The sequence below is a fragment of the Vitis vinifera genome, chromosome 7 (genome assembly GCF_030704535.1).
Source record: "Vitis vinifera cultivar Pinot Noir 40024 chromosome 7, ASM3070453v1".
In the NCBI taxonomy this organism is placed as follows: Eukaryota; Viridiplantae; Streptophyta; class Magnoliopsida; order Vitales; family Vitaceae; genus Vitis; species Vitis vinifera.
The window spans coordinates 24,994,265-25,013,162 of NC_081811.1; the positions used below are offsets into that span (position 1 = coordinate 24,994,265).

The 18,898-nt window shown below is 36.5% G+C and overlaps 1 protein-coding gene across 2 annotated transcripts in view; it reads left to right on the forward strand.

Moving 5' to 3' along the window:
* Nucleotides 1–2,074: 2,074 nt before the first annotated feature.
* The window catches only part of LOC100261289 (serine hydroxymethyltransferase, mitochondrial), a 31,773-nt gene continuing 14,949 nt past the window's right edge, over nucleotides 2,075–18,898 (forward strand). For both annotated transcript variants that reach the window (XM_059738590.1, XM_059738591.1), the window contains exons 1-14: nucleotides 2,075–2,184; nucleotides 2,378–2,428; nucleotides 2,531–2,617; nucleotides 3,037–3,158; nucleotides 3,334–3,410; nucleotides 3,861–3,985; nucleotides 4,306–4,398; nucleotides 11,929–12,021; nucleotides 12,124–12,321; nucleotides 17,171–17,275; nucleotides 18,008–18,073; nucleotides 18,246–18,323; nucleotides 18,594–18,705; nucleotides 18,782–18,892. In XM_059738590.1, coding sequence (XP_059594573.1) covers nucleotides 2,095–2,184; nucleotides 2,378–2,428; nucleotides 2,531–2,617; nucleotides 3,037–3,158; nucleotides 3,334–3,410; nucleotides 3,861–3,985; nucleotides 4,306–4,398; nucleotides 11,929–12,021; nucleotides 12,124–12,321; nucleotides 17,171–17,275; nucleotides 18,008–18,073; nucleotides 18,246–18,323; nucleotides 18,594–18,705; nucleotides 18,782–18,892 — 1,408 coding nt within the window. In that variant the 5' untranslated portion in view covers nucleotides 2,075–2,094. The remainder of the gene's footprint in view (nucleotides 2,185–2,377; nucleotides 2,429–2,530; nucleotides 2,618–3,036; nucleotides 3,159–3,333; nucleotides 3,411–3,860; nucleotides 3,986–4,305; nucleotides 4,399–11,928; nucleotides 12,022–12,123; nucleotides 12,322–17,170; nucleotides 17,276–18,007; nucleotides 18,074–18,245; nucleotides 18,324–18,593; nucleotides 18,706–18,781; nucleotides 18,893–18,898) is intronic.

The window sequence follows — 18,898 nt, forward strand, 5'->3', positions numbered from 1 at the left end:
TATTAATTATTTAATTTCATATATTATTATTTTTTAAATAATGAAATAAGTATATTTAAAATCAAAATAATATAATATTTTTATTTAAAAAATTAAAGTTATATATAAATATATATAAAGTTAAAGCCGTAGTCACCTTAAAGTCGTAGTTGGTGACTACGGCTTTGACCATTTTTAAAAAAAGTCAAAACCATAGTCACCAACTACGGCTTTAAAGTTAAAGTTAAAACCGTGGTTGATGACTACGGTTTCTAATCATTTTAGAAAAATAAAATCGTAGTCACCAACTACGATTTTATGACATGATAGCTTATGTGGCACAAATTACTAGATTAGACATTATTTTAGAAACAAGTTTAGTTTTTGAAATTTTTTTTTAAATATACTATTTTGGGTCAAAGCTCGTCCATGGAAGCTTGTATTTCAAGTCTTATGTTTCAAAAGTCTACGTGGAAGTGATTATTTTTAATTAAATATTTAAAAACAAAAATCACCAAAGACTTACCCAAAACCACAGAATAACAAAGGGGAGCTTTGACCCAAAATATTACTGTTAAAAAAAAAATTCCAAAAACAAAACTTGTTTCCAAAATAATGTCCAATCTAGTGCGTTTGTATCATATAAGCTGTCATGTTATAAAACCGTAGTTGGTGACAACAGTTTTATTTTTCTAAAATGGTTAGAAACCGTAGTCACCAACCACGGTTTTAACTTTAACTTTAAAGCCGTAATTGGTGACTACGGTTTTGACTTTTTTTAAAAATGGTCAAAGTTGTAGTCATCAATTGTGACTTTAACTTTATATATATTTATATATAACTTTAATTTTTTAAATAAAAATATTATATTATTTTGATTTTAAATATACTTATTTCATTATTTAAAAAATAATAATATATGAAATTAAATAATTAATATTTTTAATTTGATATAAAAATATATATTTTTAATTTTATTAAAATAATAGGCACTATATTTAATATAAATATATTTAGTTAATTATATTTAAATATAAATAAAATATAATAAATTATAAAAGCCTATTAAAAAAAACAAATAATATAAATTATTATATTAATTAATAATTTTTATATACTATATGTAAGTGGTATATAATATCACATGTATATAAGTTCAATTAAGTTTAAAATTTATCATATTTTAATTTAAGTTCATAATATCAATATGATAATAATTTATTTATATATTTAAATAAAAATGTGATAAATTTTAAACTTAAATTAAACTTTTATATATATATATGTGTGATATTATATACCACTTACATATAATATATAAATAAATTATTAATTAATATAATAATTTATATTATTTATTTTAAATATAATTTATTATATTTTATTTATATTTAATTTTAATTAACTAATTATATTTATATTAAATATAGTGTCAATTGTTTTAATAAAATTTATTTATATATTTAAATAAAAGTGTGATAAATTTTAAACTTAAATTAAATTTATATATATATACACGTGTGTGATATTATATATCACTTACATATAAATATAAAAAATTATTAATTAATATAATAATTTATATTATTTATTTTTTTTAAATAGACATTTATAATTTATTTATTTTAAATAAATATAATTCATTATAATTTATTTATATTTAATTTTAATTAACTAATTATATTTATATTAAATATAATGTCTATTGTTTTAATAAAATTTAAAAATATATTTTTATATCAATTATTTAATTTTATATATTATTATTTTTTAAATAATAAAATAAGTATATTTAAAATCAAAATCATATAATATTTTTATTTAAAAAATTAAAGTTATATATAAATATATATAAAGTTAAAGTCGTAATCACCAACTACGACTTTAAAGTTAAAGTTAAAATCGTGATTGGTGACTACGGTTTTTAACCATTTTAGAAAAATAAAATTGTAGTTACCAATTATGGTTTTATGACATGATAGTTTATGTGGTATAAACGCAGATTAAACATTATTTTGAAACAAGTTTAATATTTAGAATTTTTTTTTGAACTGTACTATTTTGGGTCAAAAGCTCAACAAAGGAAGAGTTGGAGAGTGAGCGACGAAGAGAGAGATGGCGATGGCAATGGCGCTTTGGAGGCTTTCATCGTCCGTCAACAAGCCCGTTCGTAGCGTCTTCAATGGCGGTTCCATCTATTACATGGTTCTTTCTTTCTCATTTCCCTGTTTGGATGCTCAGAAAATACAGGAAAAGATGGAATAGTGGAAGAACTTTTGGTGGTTCTAAACTTGTTTATTTATTTTCCTTTTCTTTCATTCTTTGAGCATCCGGATTTCTTTGGAAGTGCTTGTTCTGTTTCTGATGATCCATTTTTCGTTTTGGTTTCATTTTCCAGGCATCTTTACCGAATGAAGCTGTATACGAGGAGGAGAAATCTCGTGTTACAGTAAGCGAATTAGTTTTTCATTTATTGATTTTTTTCTCTTCTCTCCTGGAATGTTTATTATGTCGTTTCACCTTATTTGTTCTGTTCTGGTATAAATTTCAGTGGCCAAAGCAGTTGAATGCTCCGCTGGGGGTTGTGGATCCTGAAATTGCAGACATTATAGAGCTCGAGAAAGCAAGACAATGGAAGGTGAAATCTCTGTCTCTGTAGATATTTTTTTTCTTTAAACAGCACTTTCGAGTTGTAGTGGATTAAATTGTTAAATCGACTGTGAAGGTACAAATGTCTTGACCAGTGGAGTTGCTATTCATGTTTCATTGAACCAGCATTAATCCACGTGGAAGTTATAGAACATGTTAATTTGTGACCTCGTGTCACCTTGTTCTGTTTCATTACTGAGAAACTGGAAGAAAATGAAAGAAAAGGAAATTATACATTACATCTTTTATCGTTTCAGTTGTTGGAAAATTGAAACAATCATCCAAATATAAAATTGTTTGCAGATTTAACTTGAATTTTTCAGCATAGATTCCTTTTCGGCATCGATTTTGAGTCGGTGCTTTGTGTACAAGTTGATATCCTACTGAAAATCTTTTGTGCTTGTAAAGGCACTTGAACTCGTACCCTCCGAGAACTTCACTTCTGTGTCAGTTATGCAAGCTGTTGGGTCTATTATGACAAACAATGTCAGCGAAGGATATCCAGGCGCTAGATACTATGGAGGAAATGAGTAAGAAGAAGATATTAATTTCCTTATCATGCTTTTCTTTTATGGTATTTGTAATGTTTACTGGTCATTGTTATCATTTAGCATTATCATATTTATGTAGTCAGTTCCAGTGTTCCTTCTTTTGGATTTCCTGGTTAGTACTGAAGTAGAAAGAGTGAAACCTTTTATCTTTTAGGTACATGGACATGGCAGAATCCTTGTGCCAGAAGCGTGCTTTGGAAGCATTTCGGTTGGATCCTGCAAAATGGGGAGGTAAATACATATGATCATGTACGTCAAGATAGATGCCATCTGCATGTTTCAAAGCAATGTTTTTGAAATTCTTTTCTCACCATGAACTGGTTTAAAGTTTTCTGAAAGATATGCAGGCATGTGGATTTATCTGTTTGAGATTCTCTGGAGCCGTACAAGCAATGCTCATTTATGTCCTAAATAGTATCAGTTAGATGCGAATATCAGAATATATATGAAGTTAACATCTAGCCTAAAAAGTTATCAATTCTGGTTACTTTTGGGCACTCTGAGAAATTATAAGACTACTTATTTTGATAGGAAAGGAAAAGTTTCCTGCATGGCACCCTTAGTGAAAAAACTTCCATGCGCTGTGTTTTCTCTTCTTCTTCTTTCTTTCTCCTTTCCTTTTTTTCAGCATGTAATAGTGTGTCAGCTTTGATAAATGTTTAATCACCCTTTGTTATGCAGTGAACGTGCAGTCTTTATCTGGCTCGCCTGCAAATTTTCAAGTTTACACTGCACTATTAAAACCTCATGAAAGAATTATGGCACTTGATCTTCCTCATGGTGGACATCTTTCTCATGGCTATCAGGTGCTTATGACTTTCATCTAGAGTTCCCTGCTAGATATATCGGTGCTTTCCATCTTCTCAGTGGCTGTCTATTTTGACTTATTAGCCATGGGAAAAAAATTTTGGCTTGGAAAAATAATTATGTGAGTTTCTGTTTTCAAAGCAAGCTTAATAGCTGCACAGAGTCTAGTAACTGAATATATATATATTCTCTTTTGGTGTTTGAACTGTCGTCTGGGAGGTTTCTAATATTTGAGGATCTCTCCTTGTTTGTGGTATTATTACTTTGCCTTCTTATGTGCTAGGGACAGTAACCTCCTCATTTCTTTGCTATTGTGCAGACTGACACCAAGAAAATATCTGCAGTGTCTATATTTTTTGAGACAATGCCATATAGATTGAATGAGAGCACTGGCTACATTGACTATGACCAGGTAACTTTCCATTTTGCTTATAGCAGGAGTTCTTTTAGTTCCATCCCTGAGCAAATTTTTACTTAGTTTTTACTATAATATTTTCACACAACTTGTTTAATTGTACTTTTTAGATATGCTAAGGTGGCTTAAATGGTGATACAGAACTACACTTTGAGAAATGAGTAAACAAGTGAAGTTGAGCTGTGTAGAAAATTGAGATAGCACTCAAACCATTTCTTAAAAGGGTGATGAATCTTGTAGTTACAAAATATGGGGAACTAATATAGCATCGCTTTCTGCATTAAGTGTTCTGAGTGGGTTATAAATAGTTTTAGAATAAAAGAATATTATAAAAAAAAAATTGAACCAAAAAATATCGTCTTCTGCCCAAACAAAGTAGTACAGTTTCTAATGCACCTGCACAGGAAACTTTTAGTATATTGCTTTCTCTATATATTTATACAGTTTTAGGTAAGTAATTTATGCATGTCTTCCTGAATTTGTGTATGATATGGATAAATCGTTTGAACAATCTATATTGTTTTTCCACTAATTTATGCCTATTTTATTTTATAATGAATTAACTTCTGAATCACAATTAGGGGAATCTTGATTACTGATGAATACCAAAGACTATTTTTTCTCGAAAAAGAACAGAGGAATTCTTGCTATTAATGTTAATGGATCTCTTAAAGGGTTAGATAAATTATATCCCACACACCAGTAGTGATTTATCAGAAAATTTTGCCTGATTGTATCAAATAAATCTGCATCTGCATTATAGTTTTGCTATAAAGCTGTGGTGTTGGAATTCCAAGATGCCCAATGAGGTACTTGGAATAAGCATAAAATCCTGGAGTTGGAAATATTTGGTCAAGCATATAATACTTGTGGGACCTTCTTAGCTTTTTTGATAAGTAAGTTAAAATTTCATTTAAAAAGAGATGCCAGAAAAGCGACTCAAGGTATACAAACCTATGCACGGTATACAAACCTATACACCCATCACCAAATGCCCACAGAAAAAAAAAAAAAAAAAAAAAGACCCAAAGACCAACTGGCCCAAAATACAGCCTTGAAAGGATCCTAACCAATCAATAAAATTAACCAAAGATTGAGGACATTCGACTATAAACAGCTTAGCCTCAGACTATAGAGAGAGGATAAATGAATATTCAATCTCTGAATTGACAGCTCATTATCCTTGAAAGCCAATCTATTCCTCGTCTTCCAAACCGTCCAAAAAATATGCAGAGGAACAGCTCTCTACACCTTTCTGCGCTTTTTGCCCACAAAAGAACCATGTTAGCTGAGAAGCGTCTCTCTAACTGAAGAGGGCATCACCCAAGACACCCTAACCAAGGTAAAAAGTAACTCCCATAAGGTCCTTGTTTTTTAACAATGAAGCAGCAAATGGTCTATGGTCTCCTCATTCTCAAGACACAAAACATCTATTAGCCTAGGACCATCCTCTTTTCTGAACAAGATCTAGGGTTAAAGCATTGCCCCATGCGGCCTCCCACGCAAAGAAACTAATATTGGGTTGTACCCACCCATTCCAAATATAGCTATATGGAAATAAAACAGGGCAATCCACTTCTAGAGCACGGTATAGGGACTTGGTCGAGAATTTTCCGCTCTTTGATTTGTTCTAGACCACCATATCTTCTTCATCCTCAAACACTTTCCTCTTGTGAAGACGCTCCAAAAAACTTTTCGTCTCCTCCACCTCCCAATCATTTAGGGCTCTTGAAAAACAAGGGTTCCAACCCCTCCCCCCCTCAGCCAGAAGATTCCAGACTTCCGCCACCCAAGCTTCTTTTTCAATAGACAAAGCAATGAGGGAAGGAAAAGACTCACATGGAAGACAGTCCCCACACCATCTATCCCTCCAAAATCTCACCATTCTTCCATTGCCAACACTGAAAGAAATATGTGTACCCACCAACTCCCAGTCCATCCTTATTCCTTTCCAAAGCCCCATGCTATGTACCTCTCTCACTTCCCGAGAGCACCAACCCCCTCTATTTTCCCCATATTTTCCTCTAATCACTTGATTCCACAAAGCCTCTTTCTTATTTGCGTATCGCCAATTCCATTTGGAAAGAAGGGCCTTATTAAGAATTGAGAGACATTTGACCCCCAATCCCCCTTTCTTTTTACTTAAGCATACCACCTCTCATCTTACTAAATGTGGTTTTCACTCCAGGTTGCCACCAACTCATAGGAAGTCCCTTTGAATCTGCTCTAGTCTTCGTCTAACCGAACTTGGTAATCTCAACAAGGACATAAAATAAATAGGCAGATTCAACAAAGTACTTCGGATTAGAGCTGCTCTACCTCTCTTGGATAAGTATTGTCTCTTCCACATAGCTAATCTTTTACGGAAGCGTTCTTCCACTCCATCCCACACTGATACTGACTTAAACGGAGCACCCAAAGGAAGACCCAGATAAGTAGACAGGAGACCACCCACTCTACAACCGAAGTCCAAGGCAAGGTCATCAATATTCTCTACCCTCCCTAGTGGAATGAGTTCACTCTTCTTCAAGTTAATTCTTAACCCCGATACGACCTCAAACCACATGAGTAACCAACTTAGATATGTCAGTTGGTCTTGAGAAGCTTGACAAAACACCAAGGTGTCATCAGCAAACAACAAGTGGGAAATCTAAACCCCTTCTTCGTTCCTACCCTTCACCTTATAGCCTAACATAAAACCTCCATCCACTGCCTTTTTAATAAAAAAAACTAAAGACCTCCATGGCTATCACAAAAAGATAAGGCGAAAGAGGATCACTTTGCCTTAATCTCCTTGAGCTTTGAAAGAATCCCTTAGGCATTCCATTAACCATCACAGAGAAACTCATAGTAGATATGCACCATTTTATCCACCCTATCAATTTCTCACCAAAACCCATTTTCTGCATAACTGTGAGAAGAAAAGCCCAATCCACATTGTCATATGCCTTCTCTATGTCAAGTTTGCACATGATCTCATTTTCATTATTCTTCAGAATCGAGTCAATGGCTTCATTAGCTATTAGCACTGCATCTAGAATTTGTCTACCCTCCACAAAAGCCCCTTGAGCCTTAGATACCACCTTTCCAACCACCTTTTTTAAGTCTATTGGCTAAAACCTTAGCCAACCACTTGTATAGGCTTTCCACTAAGCTTATGGGCCTGAAATCCCTCAAATCTTCAGCCCCTGCTTTTTTTTGGGATTAAAACCAGAAAAGTTGCATTTAATCTTTTGACAAATTTACCGTGTTCATAGAACTCCCTGAAAAAGTTCATCACCTTCTCCTTCACAAAGTCCCAAGCAAACTGCCAGAACGCCATTGTGAAGCCATCAAGCCCTGGAGCTTTATCCCCACTACAACCAATCAGCTCGCCATACACCTCTTCTTCCGTGAACGACACCTCCAAAACATCAGCATCCAAATTCTGCAAAGTTTCGCACTGCAGCCCAGATAAAGGTGGGCGTCAGTCCCCCGAATTGGACGGTAGGGATCTAAAAGCATTTACTATTCCTTCACTAATCCCATTCTCCTCCGAATTCCAAACACCATTAATCCTAATTCGGTCCATATTATTTCTTCTCCTATGAGCGTTTGCCATCCTATAGAAAAAACCTGTATTTCTGTCATCCTCTTTTAACCACATTTCCCTAGATTTTTGTCTCTAAGTAACCTCTTCTAATAAAACCCATTTTTTAAATTCTTCCATTGCTTCTCTTCTAGCATCCATCTCTTCCAAAGACAGTCCATTAGTCTTTTCATTTTCATCCCAAAATTGCAACTGCTCCAAGGCCAAATTCTTCCTGTACTCCACCCTGCCAAAAACATCTCTGTTCCACTCCTTCGGTTTAATATTCACAACCTTTAGTTTTTCAGCCAGAATAAAGCTTGTAGAACCATTAAAGTTTTCCCCCTCCCACCAGGCCTTCAAAAAGTCCTTAAACCCTTTCACATTTAGCCACATATTCTCAAATCTGAAAGGGGATGAACCTCTTCTCACACCCCCTCCTTCTAACAGGATTGGGAAGTGGTCGAACACTAGTCTTGGAAGGACACACTGTCTTGAGCCACTAAATCGACAATCCCACTCCTCATTGACCAGGAAACAATCTAGCCTTGAGAAAGACTGGTTATTCACCCTTTCACTCCAAGTAAAAGGGCCCCTAAATAGTGGCAAGTCCTTTAACTGTAAGTCTTCTATTACATATGCGAATCTTCTCATGTCTGAATTAAAACTCCCCACTCTACTGTGCTCTTCAGGGTTTAGGATAATATTAAAGTCACCAGCAACACGACCCATTCCAAAGACTGTAAACTGTTCCCAACTCATTCCAGAAGCATTCCCTCTCTCTCTTCATGGTCGGACCATATACCCTTGTAAAAATCCACGTACAGCCATCCTCGTAGTTCTTAAAAAGGCAGGATATTGAGTGTTCTCTCTTTTCCAAACCAATCAATTCTAATAGCCTATTATCCTAGATCACCACTATACCACCCGATGTACCCCTTGAATCCACAATACCCTATTCTAAAAATCTCCCTACTCCTAAACTCCGAATAATACCCCTTGTCATCTCCTGTATTTTTGTTTCCTGCAAGCAAATCAAGTCCACCATATTCTTCTTAATCAAAGCTTTGATTACCTTCCTATTGTCACAATTATTAGCTCCTCTAACATTCCAAGAGAGTATACAGATCTTCATCTAACCTTAGAAGAACAACCCCTCTCTTTTCCTCCTCCAATATGGTTCACAATCCATTCCAGCTTCCTCAACTCCTTTTCGATTTTTGAAGAATCCAATTTTCTATTTTTCCTACCATCCAGCTTCCCATTCTTCCCCGTTTGAGCTTTCTTTTCTTTTATTCTTCTGAGCAAAACCAGAATCTCTCATTCAAAGCCCTCCGTCGGCATCCCGAGGCATCGGCTAAACTTAGTTAAGCAACTGGACTGCCAGCTCAGCTCGCTCACTTCTTTCCCCTCCTCTATACTTTCTTGAGTATCCATTTTCAAAACACCCTCCATCCCCTACTCTTCAGTCCCATTAGCCAATCCCGACAATCTAGGGACCTCCGTCTCCCTTCCATCCGCCATGATCATCCTTAAAAGACCCAAATCTGCTCCTTCAACTATTTCCAACCTACAGCCTCGACCGCAACCCCCATCAGAGGCGACAAACAACCCATCCCGCCCAGAAATAGAAGAAGAAAAAGAGAAATCTTGCTTTCCCAACGAGAAAAAAGCCCATGGACTAGAAACTGTGTACTTGGCCGCCTCTTCCATCAGAGCCTCGTCGGTAAGAGCTTTGGTTTTTGGCATCGGAGGGGACGAGCCCTGTTGGAAGCCGAAAACGACCCATTCTGGACACTCACAACCCTCCTTGCTACAACCCCCGCGAGCTGTAACTCCAAAGGAGTCTTCGACAGTGGGTCTCCCCACCTCAACTGGCTCTTTTAAAGAAACCAAAGTGGGTCAGCCCACTTCCATGTTATTAACTATTGGGCCTAAGTGGATCGGCCCATAGTCATCCGTGGAGACTAACATGCCCTCCTCGTTGGGTCTTCCCTTGACATTTATCTCTAGCAAGTTTGATATTGGCCTTAAGTGAGCCAGCCCATTGTCAAGCAAGCCCTTCTCATCGGGCCTCTTTTCCACTGTCTTCTTCACTGCCGTATTCAAAACCCAGCCCAAAGTTCCATTAACTTTGGCTGTAGACCCAACTTTTGATTTGCTTCCTCCACCATACTTCTGCCTACTTTTAGACGTGTCCGCCTTTGACTCTCTTGTTGGCATCAAGTCAGAAAAGGGAGCCTCCATGTCTATTCTGCAGCAATTTTCTCCATCTTCATACGACACAACCACATTTGCGGACTGCCCAGATGACTGCATCTGCTCCATTACACATCCGGCGCGTGATGCCCCCCTTCTTCTTCCCTAACCTCCTATTCCTTTCCCGGCCCATTTCTGCTCACTGGAACCACTTCAGATACCATTGGCAGCACCTCCCACCATAGTTGAATAGCAAAACATGTAGTGCCTATTACCACTTGTTGAGAACTTGGCCAATCTAACCTCTCCAATTTCACTAATACTCTGGCCTATTGGAGTTCCTTAAATGCAATAGTGCTTTCATCCACTACAATAAATCCCCCACAGCAGTCTCCAATCTTTTTGAATATTTTCTTGCTCCAAAAGTGCAGTGGTAACCCCATCATTCTCACCCAAACATCCTTAAGTTGTTCACAACTTTGAGAACACCCCACTTTTGGGTTACACCTTTCCAAGTGTAGCATTGAATCCTTAAAACATCGGGAACCTCTGAATAAAACTTTGTCTGCCTCTGCTTTATTCTAAAACTCAAATAGAATAAAAGGACCCCCCATCCTTGCTAACTTCACACCTCTTTTGAGTTTCTATTGATTTTTTCCCCAACTTTCCAAAGCACACAGGTTTGGATCTGAAACCAAAGCCTCTTCCCATCTCCCAACCAGGCACCTTTCCAACAACTCCCTTCCTCTTGACACATCTTCTTCTCCCAGTTGTAGCCACGCTGCTTCCCCTAGCCTTCTCACTCTTGGGACCCCTCTTGTATTCACCGCTTCTATAAAGAACTTTTTTTTCTGCCCCTTAGGAACCTCATCTTTGCACTCAGTTTTAGAGTAAGCAAAAACTTCCCTAGTCTCATCATGTGACGATATTCCAAGTGAGCGAAAATTTTCAACCAGCAAGGCCCAACTTCCCAAGAAACCTTTTCCTTCCAGGAAACTAAACAATGTCTCTTTGCCTCTGAGTCAACCACTGAACATAATAGAAATATGTCGACCTCATTAGCTCGACATTCTAGTTTAAACTTCCTACCCCCCTTCTCCTAACTTTTGGCAAGTCTTTGTGCAAGCTCACCCCTATAGCTAGCCTACACTCCTTCCAACAACCAACACATGCTGGAACTCCCAAACTTGATCCATAAGGTGAATCCATAAGGTGAATCCACAAAAACTTCAAAAGACTTAGAGTCTACTGCAAACCAGCAACTCCCTCATCTTCTCCCCATTGATCAACTTGGATGTTCCTATTGCCAATGATGATTTGATTATGGACTTAATACCATACTCTTAAGAGTTAAGGAGAGTACAGTTTTCCATTAGGAGGAGGAGAAAGAAGAAGAAGACCATCTAACTTAACTTTTGTGGGACTTTCTTAGCTTTTGATGTGCTTATACATGTGTAAGCTAAAATTTTTACATGTATCATCCACAACAGTCATGGACTAGTGTACAGATTTAATACGATGCAAAAGTGATTTATCTCTCTATGACTTGCATGCTGAAAAATTTTGCACTTTGTTTTTCTCATATGCATTACCTTCTTGTTATTTAAGTATGTGGATAGATTAGAAAGCCTAAATGATGTTGATCCAGCTTTCAGATTTGTTTGCGATTAAGTTGTCCATTTAGATAAGATGTGTCTGTCTATTCGTTTATGCATATTTGTTAGTAGAAGCTTGTGTGACTTAATAGCTACTAATTGCAGTTGGAAAAAAGTGCCACACTCTTCAGACCAAAACTTATAGTTGCTGGTGCCAGTGCTTATGCCCGTCTCTATGATTATGCACATATTCGCAAGGTAACTGCAATCACAACAATCATACATTTTTTTCTCTTTTTTTGGTTTGACCTCATTTGATGGTCTGGAAAGTCCAAGTTACATTTTTAAAGTATTTGACAGGTTTGTGACAAGCAGAAAGCTATCTTGTTGGCAGATATGGCACATATTAGTGGGTTGGTTGCGGCTGGTGTTATCCCATCACCATTTGAGTATGCAGATATAGTGACAACCACAACCTACAAGTCGCTCCGTGGACCACGTGGAGCCATGATTTTCTTCAAGAAGGGGGTAAAAGAGGTTAATAAACAAGGGAAAGAGGTGAGTTGTTTTAAGGAAAATATCATTTTATTTTAACCATTTCTCCATTGACCTGTTAATGTTACCATATACAAATTAGGAATCAAATTGGTTGTACATATAGGAAAAGATTGACATATTGGCTTACCATGTATTTGTTAATGTTACCATATACAATTTAGGAATTTATACTCTATGTATAGGATATAGATCTGTATATAGATGAATGCAAAGAATAATAATTTGATCAGAGTTCTCGGTTTCTGTGGAGTTTATTTAAGTATTTTGACATGGTATCAGAGCAAGGTTTCAACACCTTCTGAGTGGAGTTTGTGATCTTCTACCAATCAAACGCTTGGCATAGAAAAAAATGTTGATCAGGTTCATCGCGACCTGGTTCTTGTCCGTTTCTGTTCCAATTTTCTGGTGGGCTATTTCTTTTGTTTTTCGGTTGCATCATGTCATCAGATAAGTTGGAATTGTTTCCTATTAGATTTACAAGCAAAAATTATTGTGCTTGGGAGTTTCAATTTAAATTATTTGTCAAAGGAAAATAATTATGGGGTCATATTGATGGGAGTAATCTTGCACCTCGTGATGTTGAGGCTTTGTCTAAGTGGGAAATTAAGGATGCTCGGGTTATGAGCTGGATTCTTAGCTTGGTTGAACCTCACCTTGTTCTCAATCTGAGGCCTTATAAAATCGTTGTTGCTATGTGGAATTATCTCCACACAGTTTACAATCAAGACAACTTTGCTAGGCATTTTCAATTGGAGTATGAGATGACTAATTTCACACAAGGAAGTCTCTCAATTGAGGAATATTTTTCTGGTTTTCAAACTCTTAGGATTGATTATTCTGACATTGTTTATGCTAATGTTCTCGCTGCAGCTCTCTTTGCTGTCCAAGTAGTGCATGCAACCAGTAATCAAGATCAATTATTGATGAAGCTACGACCCGACTTTGAAATTGCATGGTCTAATTTGATGAATCGTCATCCTGTACCATCTCTAGATGTCTGCTTGAGTGAACTTTTACGTGAGGAGCAGTGTATCGTAACTCAAGCTACCATGGAACATCAGGCTAATGTTAGTGCACCTGTTTTTGTAGCTTATGCAGCATAGGGGGGGAATAAGGGTCAAGATATGCGTGTTGTCCAGTGCTTTAGTTTTAAAGATTTTGGTCACATTGCTCGGGATTGTCCCAAGAAGTTTTGTAACTACTGCAAGAAACAAGGTCATATCATCTCTGTTTGTTCCATTCGGCCTGAAAAAAAGCAGAGTACTGCTTATCATGCCTCAATTGGTGCCTCTAGTTCTACTGCATTGCCTGCTGCCTCTTCGGTTGTTCCTATTCCTGCTCCTATAGCCTTAGCAAACCCGAACACACTTATTCCTGAAATGGTACAACAAATGATCATTTTTGTTTTTTTGTTTTTTTTTGCTTTTGGGTTCTCAAGTAATCATACGATTTCTTCTAAGCCATGGTATTTTGACTCTAGAGCTTCTAACCATATGACAAATATTGTTATTTTTCTTCCTAATGTCAGAAATTATGATGGAAATCTGAAAATTAACACTGCTGATGGCAATTTTCTGCTTGTTAGTGCTATTAGTGATATTTCATCTTCCTTAATTGATGTTTTTGCGTCTCCTAACCTCTCCACAAATCTTCTTTCTGTTGGTCAATTGGTTGATAATAATTGTAATGTCAATTTCTTCCATCCTGGTTGTGTTGTGTAGGATCAAGTGTCTAGGAAGATGATCGCGAAGGGACCTAAAGTGGGACAATTTTTTCCTTTTCATGTTTCTCCTTCCACTATTATTCCTAGTTTTCCTTTGCATGTAATGTTGTTGGTTCTGGACATAAGATGTGGCATAGATGTCTTGGCCACCCAAACTCTGATGTCCTTCGTACTTTGTTTAATTATGGATTATTGGGAAATAAAGCATGTTCTTCTCTTGATATTTCTTTCGATTGTACATCATGCAAACTTGGCAAAAGTAAAGTTCTACCTTTTCCTTTTTCCGCATCTCGTGCCTCACAATGTTTTGATATTATACATAGTGATGTTTGGGGGATTGCACCTATTGTTTCTCATGCACATTACAAGTACTTTGTCACTTTCATTGATGACTTTAGTTTCTTTACTTGGGTTTACTTCCTCCGGACTAAGGCTGAAGTTTTTTTAAGTCTTTAAGTGCTTTCTTGTACTTATTGCGACTCAATTCTCTGCCAACATCAAGGTTTTGCGCTTTGATTCTGGCGGAGAATACATGTCTAATGAGTTTCAGGACTTTTTTCAAAGCAAAGAGATCATCTCTTAGCGTTCTTGTCCTTCGACACCACAACAAAACGGTGTTGTTGAGAGGAAAAATCGCCACATTCTTGATGTGGTAAGAACTCTTTTACTTGACTCATCGATTCCTCCTCGTTTTTAGTGTGAAACACTTTCTATTGCAGTTCATTTGATCAATTGGTTACCATCTTCTATGTTAAATCATGTTTCTCTTTTCTCTAAGTTGTTTGGTCATTCTCCTTTATATTCTGATCTTCGTATATTTGGTTGTGTTTGTTTTGTGCATCTACTTACTCATGAATGGCATAAACTTATTGCTCAGTTTGTTAAGTGTGGTTTTCTTGGTTATGCTATCCCTCACAAGGGTTATGTTTGTGATGATCCCCATGCTCGTCGTATACGAGTTTCCCGGAATGTAATTTTCTTTGAAAATCAAGTTTCTTTCCATCTCATGTTGAGCTGCCATCTGCATCTATATCTCTTCTGCCTAGTTTTTCTTAATCCCCAACAATTGTGGAAAAGTTCAAACCTGGTTTTGTGATGAAAGACGTAGTCGACATGAGTCCAATTCCATTTCCTTTGTGCCCCATTCCGATCTTGACCTGACACCTGATCCTGCTCCTGTTTCCACTACTCTTCGTCGGTTTACTCGTCTTTCTCGACCCCCTGATTGGTATGGATTCTTCTCTCATGTCTTTCTTGTTGCTACTTTATCCACTATTTTTATTCCCTCTTGCTACAAATAGGCCATGGAACATGAGTGTTGGCAAAATGCAATGCAAGTAGAACTACAAGCACTTGAAGAGAATCATACTTGGGATATTGTTCCTAGTCCTTCTACAGTCAAACCTATTGGGAGTAAATGAGTTTTCTCTGTAAAACTTCGTTCTGATGGCTCTTTGGACTAGTACAAAGCTCGCCTCATAGCTTTGGGTAACAAGCAAGAATATGGGGTTGATTATGAGGAGACATTTGCTCTTGTTGCCAAAATAACCACGGTTTGAACCATCTTAGCTATTGCCTCTTCACAATCATGGCAACTACATCAGATGGATGTGAAGAATGTTTTTCTTCATGGTGATTTCCAGGAAGAGATTTACATGAAGCTTTCCTTTGGTATGACTAATTCTTTTCCTCATGATGTTTGTAAGCTAAAACGTTCTTTGTATGGGCTCAAGTAGGCGTCCCGGGCTTGGTTTGAGAAGTTTCACAGCACAATTCTTTCCTTCAGTTTTACCCAAAGTCAGTATGATTCTTCCCTTTTCTTCCACATGTCTGCGTCGGGTATAGTCATTCTCTTGGTTTATGTGGATGATATTATCATTACTGGCACTGATTGTGGTTTGATTACTAAGCTTCAACAGCTGTTACATACAATTTTCCATATGAAAGATCTTGGACAACTCACAAACTTCTTAGGATTGGAAGTTCATCATCGGGCTAGTGGTATTTTCATGAACCAGCATAAGTATATTCAAGATCTTATCACTTTGGCTGGTTTGGAGGACACTTCTTCTATTGATACTCCTATGGAAGTAAATGTCAAATACAGGAAAGATGAAAGGAACCTTCTAGATGATCCTACTCTCTATCGGCGCTTGGTTGGGAGTTTTATCTACTTGACCACTACTCGACTTGATATCACCTATGTTGTTCATCAGGTCAGCCAGTTTATGACTTCTCCTCGGTACCTCCATCTTGCTGCAATTCGACGCATCATCCGCTATCTTCGAGGTTCACCTACTCGTGGGTTGTTCTTTCCTATCGGTTCCTCTCTTCAACTTGTTGCCTATAGTGATGCTGATTGGGCTGGGTGTCCAGATACACATCGATCTACTACGGGTTGGTGTATGTTTTTAGGTGATGCCTTAATTTCTTGGAGATGTAAGAAACAAGATCGTGTTTCAAAATCCTCTACTGAGGTCGAGTATTGTGTCATGTTTGTTGCTTGTTTTGAAATTGTATGGCTACGCGGTCTACTTGAGGAGCTTGGGTTTCCTCAGACTACTTCTACACCTCTTCATGCTGATAACACTAGTGCTATTCAGATTGCCACAAATCCCATTTTTCATGAACGTACCAAGCACATTGAGGTTGATTGTCATTCTATTCGAGACACCTTGGAAAGTCGGGTGATATCTCTTTCTCACATCTCTTCTGATCTCCAAGTGGCTGATATCTTCACCAAAGCTTTGACTCAATAGTGACATCAATTTATTGTTGGCAAATTGTTGTTGGTTGACTTACCAACATCAATTTGAGGGGAGATGTTAATGTTACCATATACAAATAAGGAATCAAATTGGTTGTGCATAGAGGAACATATACAATTTAGGAATTTAGACTCCGTGTATAGGATATATATCTGTATATAGATGGATGCAGAAAATAATAAACTAATCAAAGTTCTCAGAGTTCTCGGTTTCCATGGAGTTTTTTTTAGTATTTTGACATGACCTAGATATCATACTTCACTACTATTTATTAGGCAAGTGTCTGCTTCTTTTGCTATTGAACTTGAGGTTATATTGTTGGATGTGGAACTAACATTTATACTTTATATATGTGAAGGTTTTGTATGACTATGAAGACAAAATCAATCAGGCTGTCTTTCCTGGACTTCAAAGTGCCCCTCACAATCACACAATTGCTGGCTTAGCTGTTGCATTGAAACAGGTCTGTTTGCTGGCTGGATAATTTTCATATATTAATGCGCATTACATTTTTTTTGTGGCAAAAAGGAAGGGGGGGAGAAGAATGAAAATCTAATATGCCATAACCCCAATTTTTGGAGTTGGGTCGAGGTCTTATTTCCTTCATTTCTTTCCATGTATTGGTTGCAAATTGCGGCAGACATCAAATTGGTCCTCATGTACCCAATTCAATGTTGGTCTACATGCAAGCCAATTTTTCTTAGATTACTACAATTTTTTTTCCTTTTGGTAGGGGATTCATGTAAGGATAAAAATTGGGGGGTTCATGTAAGAATGTAGACAAACATTACATATTAGGAATATACTCAAAACCTAGTCTAGCCCAACTAATTATGTGCGTCATTTTTTGAGTAATAACACACACTTACAATATTGCAATAAAACATGCCTGAAGGTCTTGGTTCACTCATAAGATGCACAAGATAAGCATAGTCCTAGAAATGCCAAAATAAAGTTACACATTCTAGACTAAGGTCATATTTGGACTAACCTCAAGGAACAACAGGTTCTAGTGTCTTTAAAATATTTGTCATAATCAAGTAGGGACCATATCCTCTAGGAGGATATACCTTACTGCAAAATCACTAATCCCAATATGAAATTTTGCTTTTAAAACATAGTCCTTTTTATGAAATATAAAGGTAATTGCTTTAAAAACTTATCATTCATATTCTCATATTCTTTACAAATGCAGGCTACTACTCCAGAATACAAAGCTTATCAAGAACAAGTTCTCTCTAATTGTTCAAAGTTTGCAGAGGTATGGTTATGAGGTGCCATAACTTGTTGCTGAAGAAAGATTTCATAAATTTTTTTATATTATTCTTATATTCTTAAGCTTTGATAAATTAATATGATGTTCCTTCATCAATGTGTGGGGTACAACTGATTTTAGTCAATATTTTTTACTGAAACTTTTACCAATTTTGCAGACTTTGATGAAGAAGGGTTATGAACTTGTTTCTAGTGGAACTGAGAACCATTTAGTCTTAGTGAATTTGAAGAACAAGGTAAGAGGGGAAACATTAATTCTTCATTTTGACTAGTTAAGAGGGTATCCATGCTTCAAAACTTTGTTTAGGAAATCTTCTAACATGCCTTATATAACAAAGTTGAGATAGAAAATCATGCAAATCATCTGCTGTAGAGTTTTCATAAGGCAATCTTCAAGTGCCTGGAAAAATATTTGAGAGTTGTTGGCTCCATTTAATTTATGTGTATTATTTAACTTTTATTATAAAAAGGAAGAGCCATTATTTCTTATGATTTTCTCTGTTCAGGGTATTGATGGCTCCAGAGTTGAAAAGGTGTTAGAATCTGTTCATATTGTAGCTAACAAAAACACTGTTCCTGGAGATGTGTCGGCCATGGTTCCTAGTGGCATCAGGATGGGTAGAGTTTTTGTTGATCACATGGTGCTTGTGTGATTTTTATTTTAAGTTTTATTTGATCCGCTCTCTTGCTTCAGGAACCCCTGCTCTTACTTCTAGAGGATTTGTTGAGAAGGATTTTGTTAAAGTAGCAGAATACTTTGACGCTGCTGTGACCGTGGCAGTGAAGATCAAGGCTGAAACTACAGGTCTTA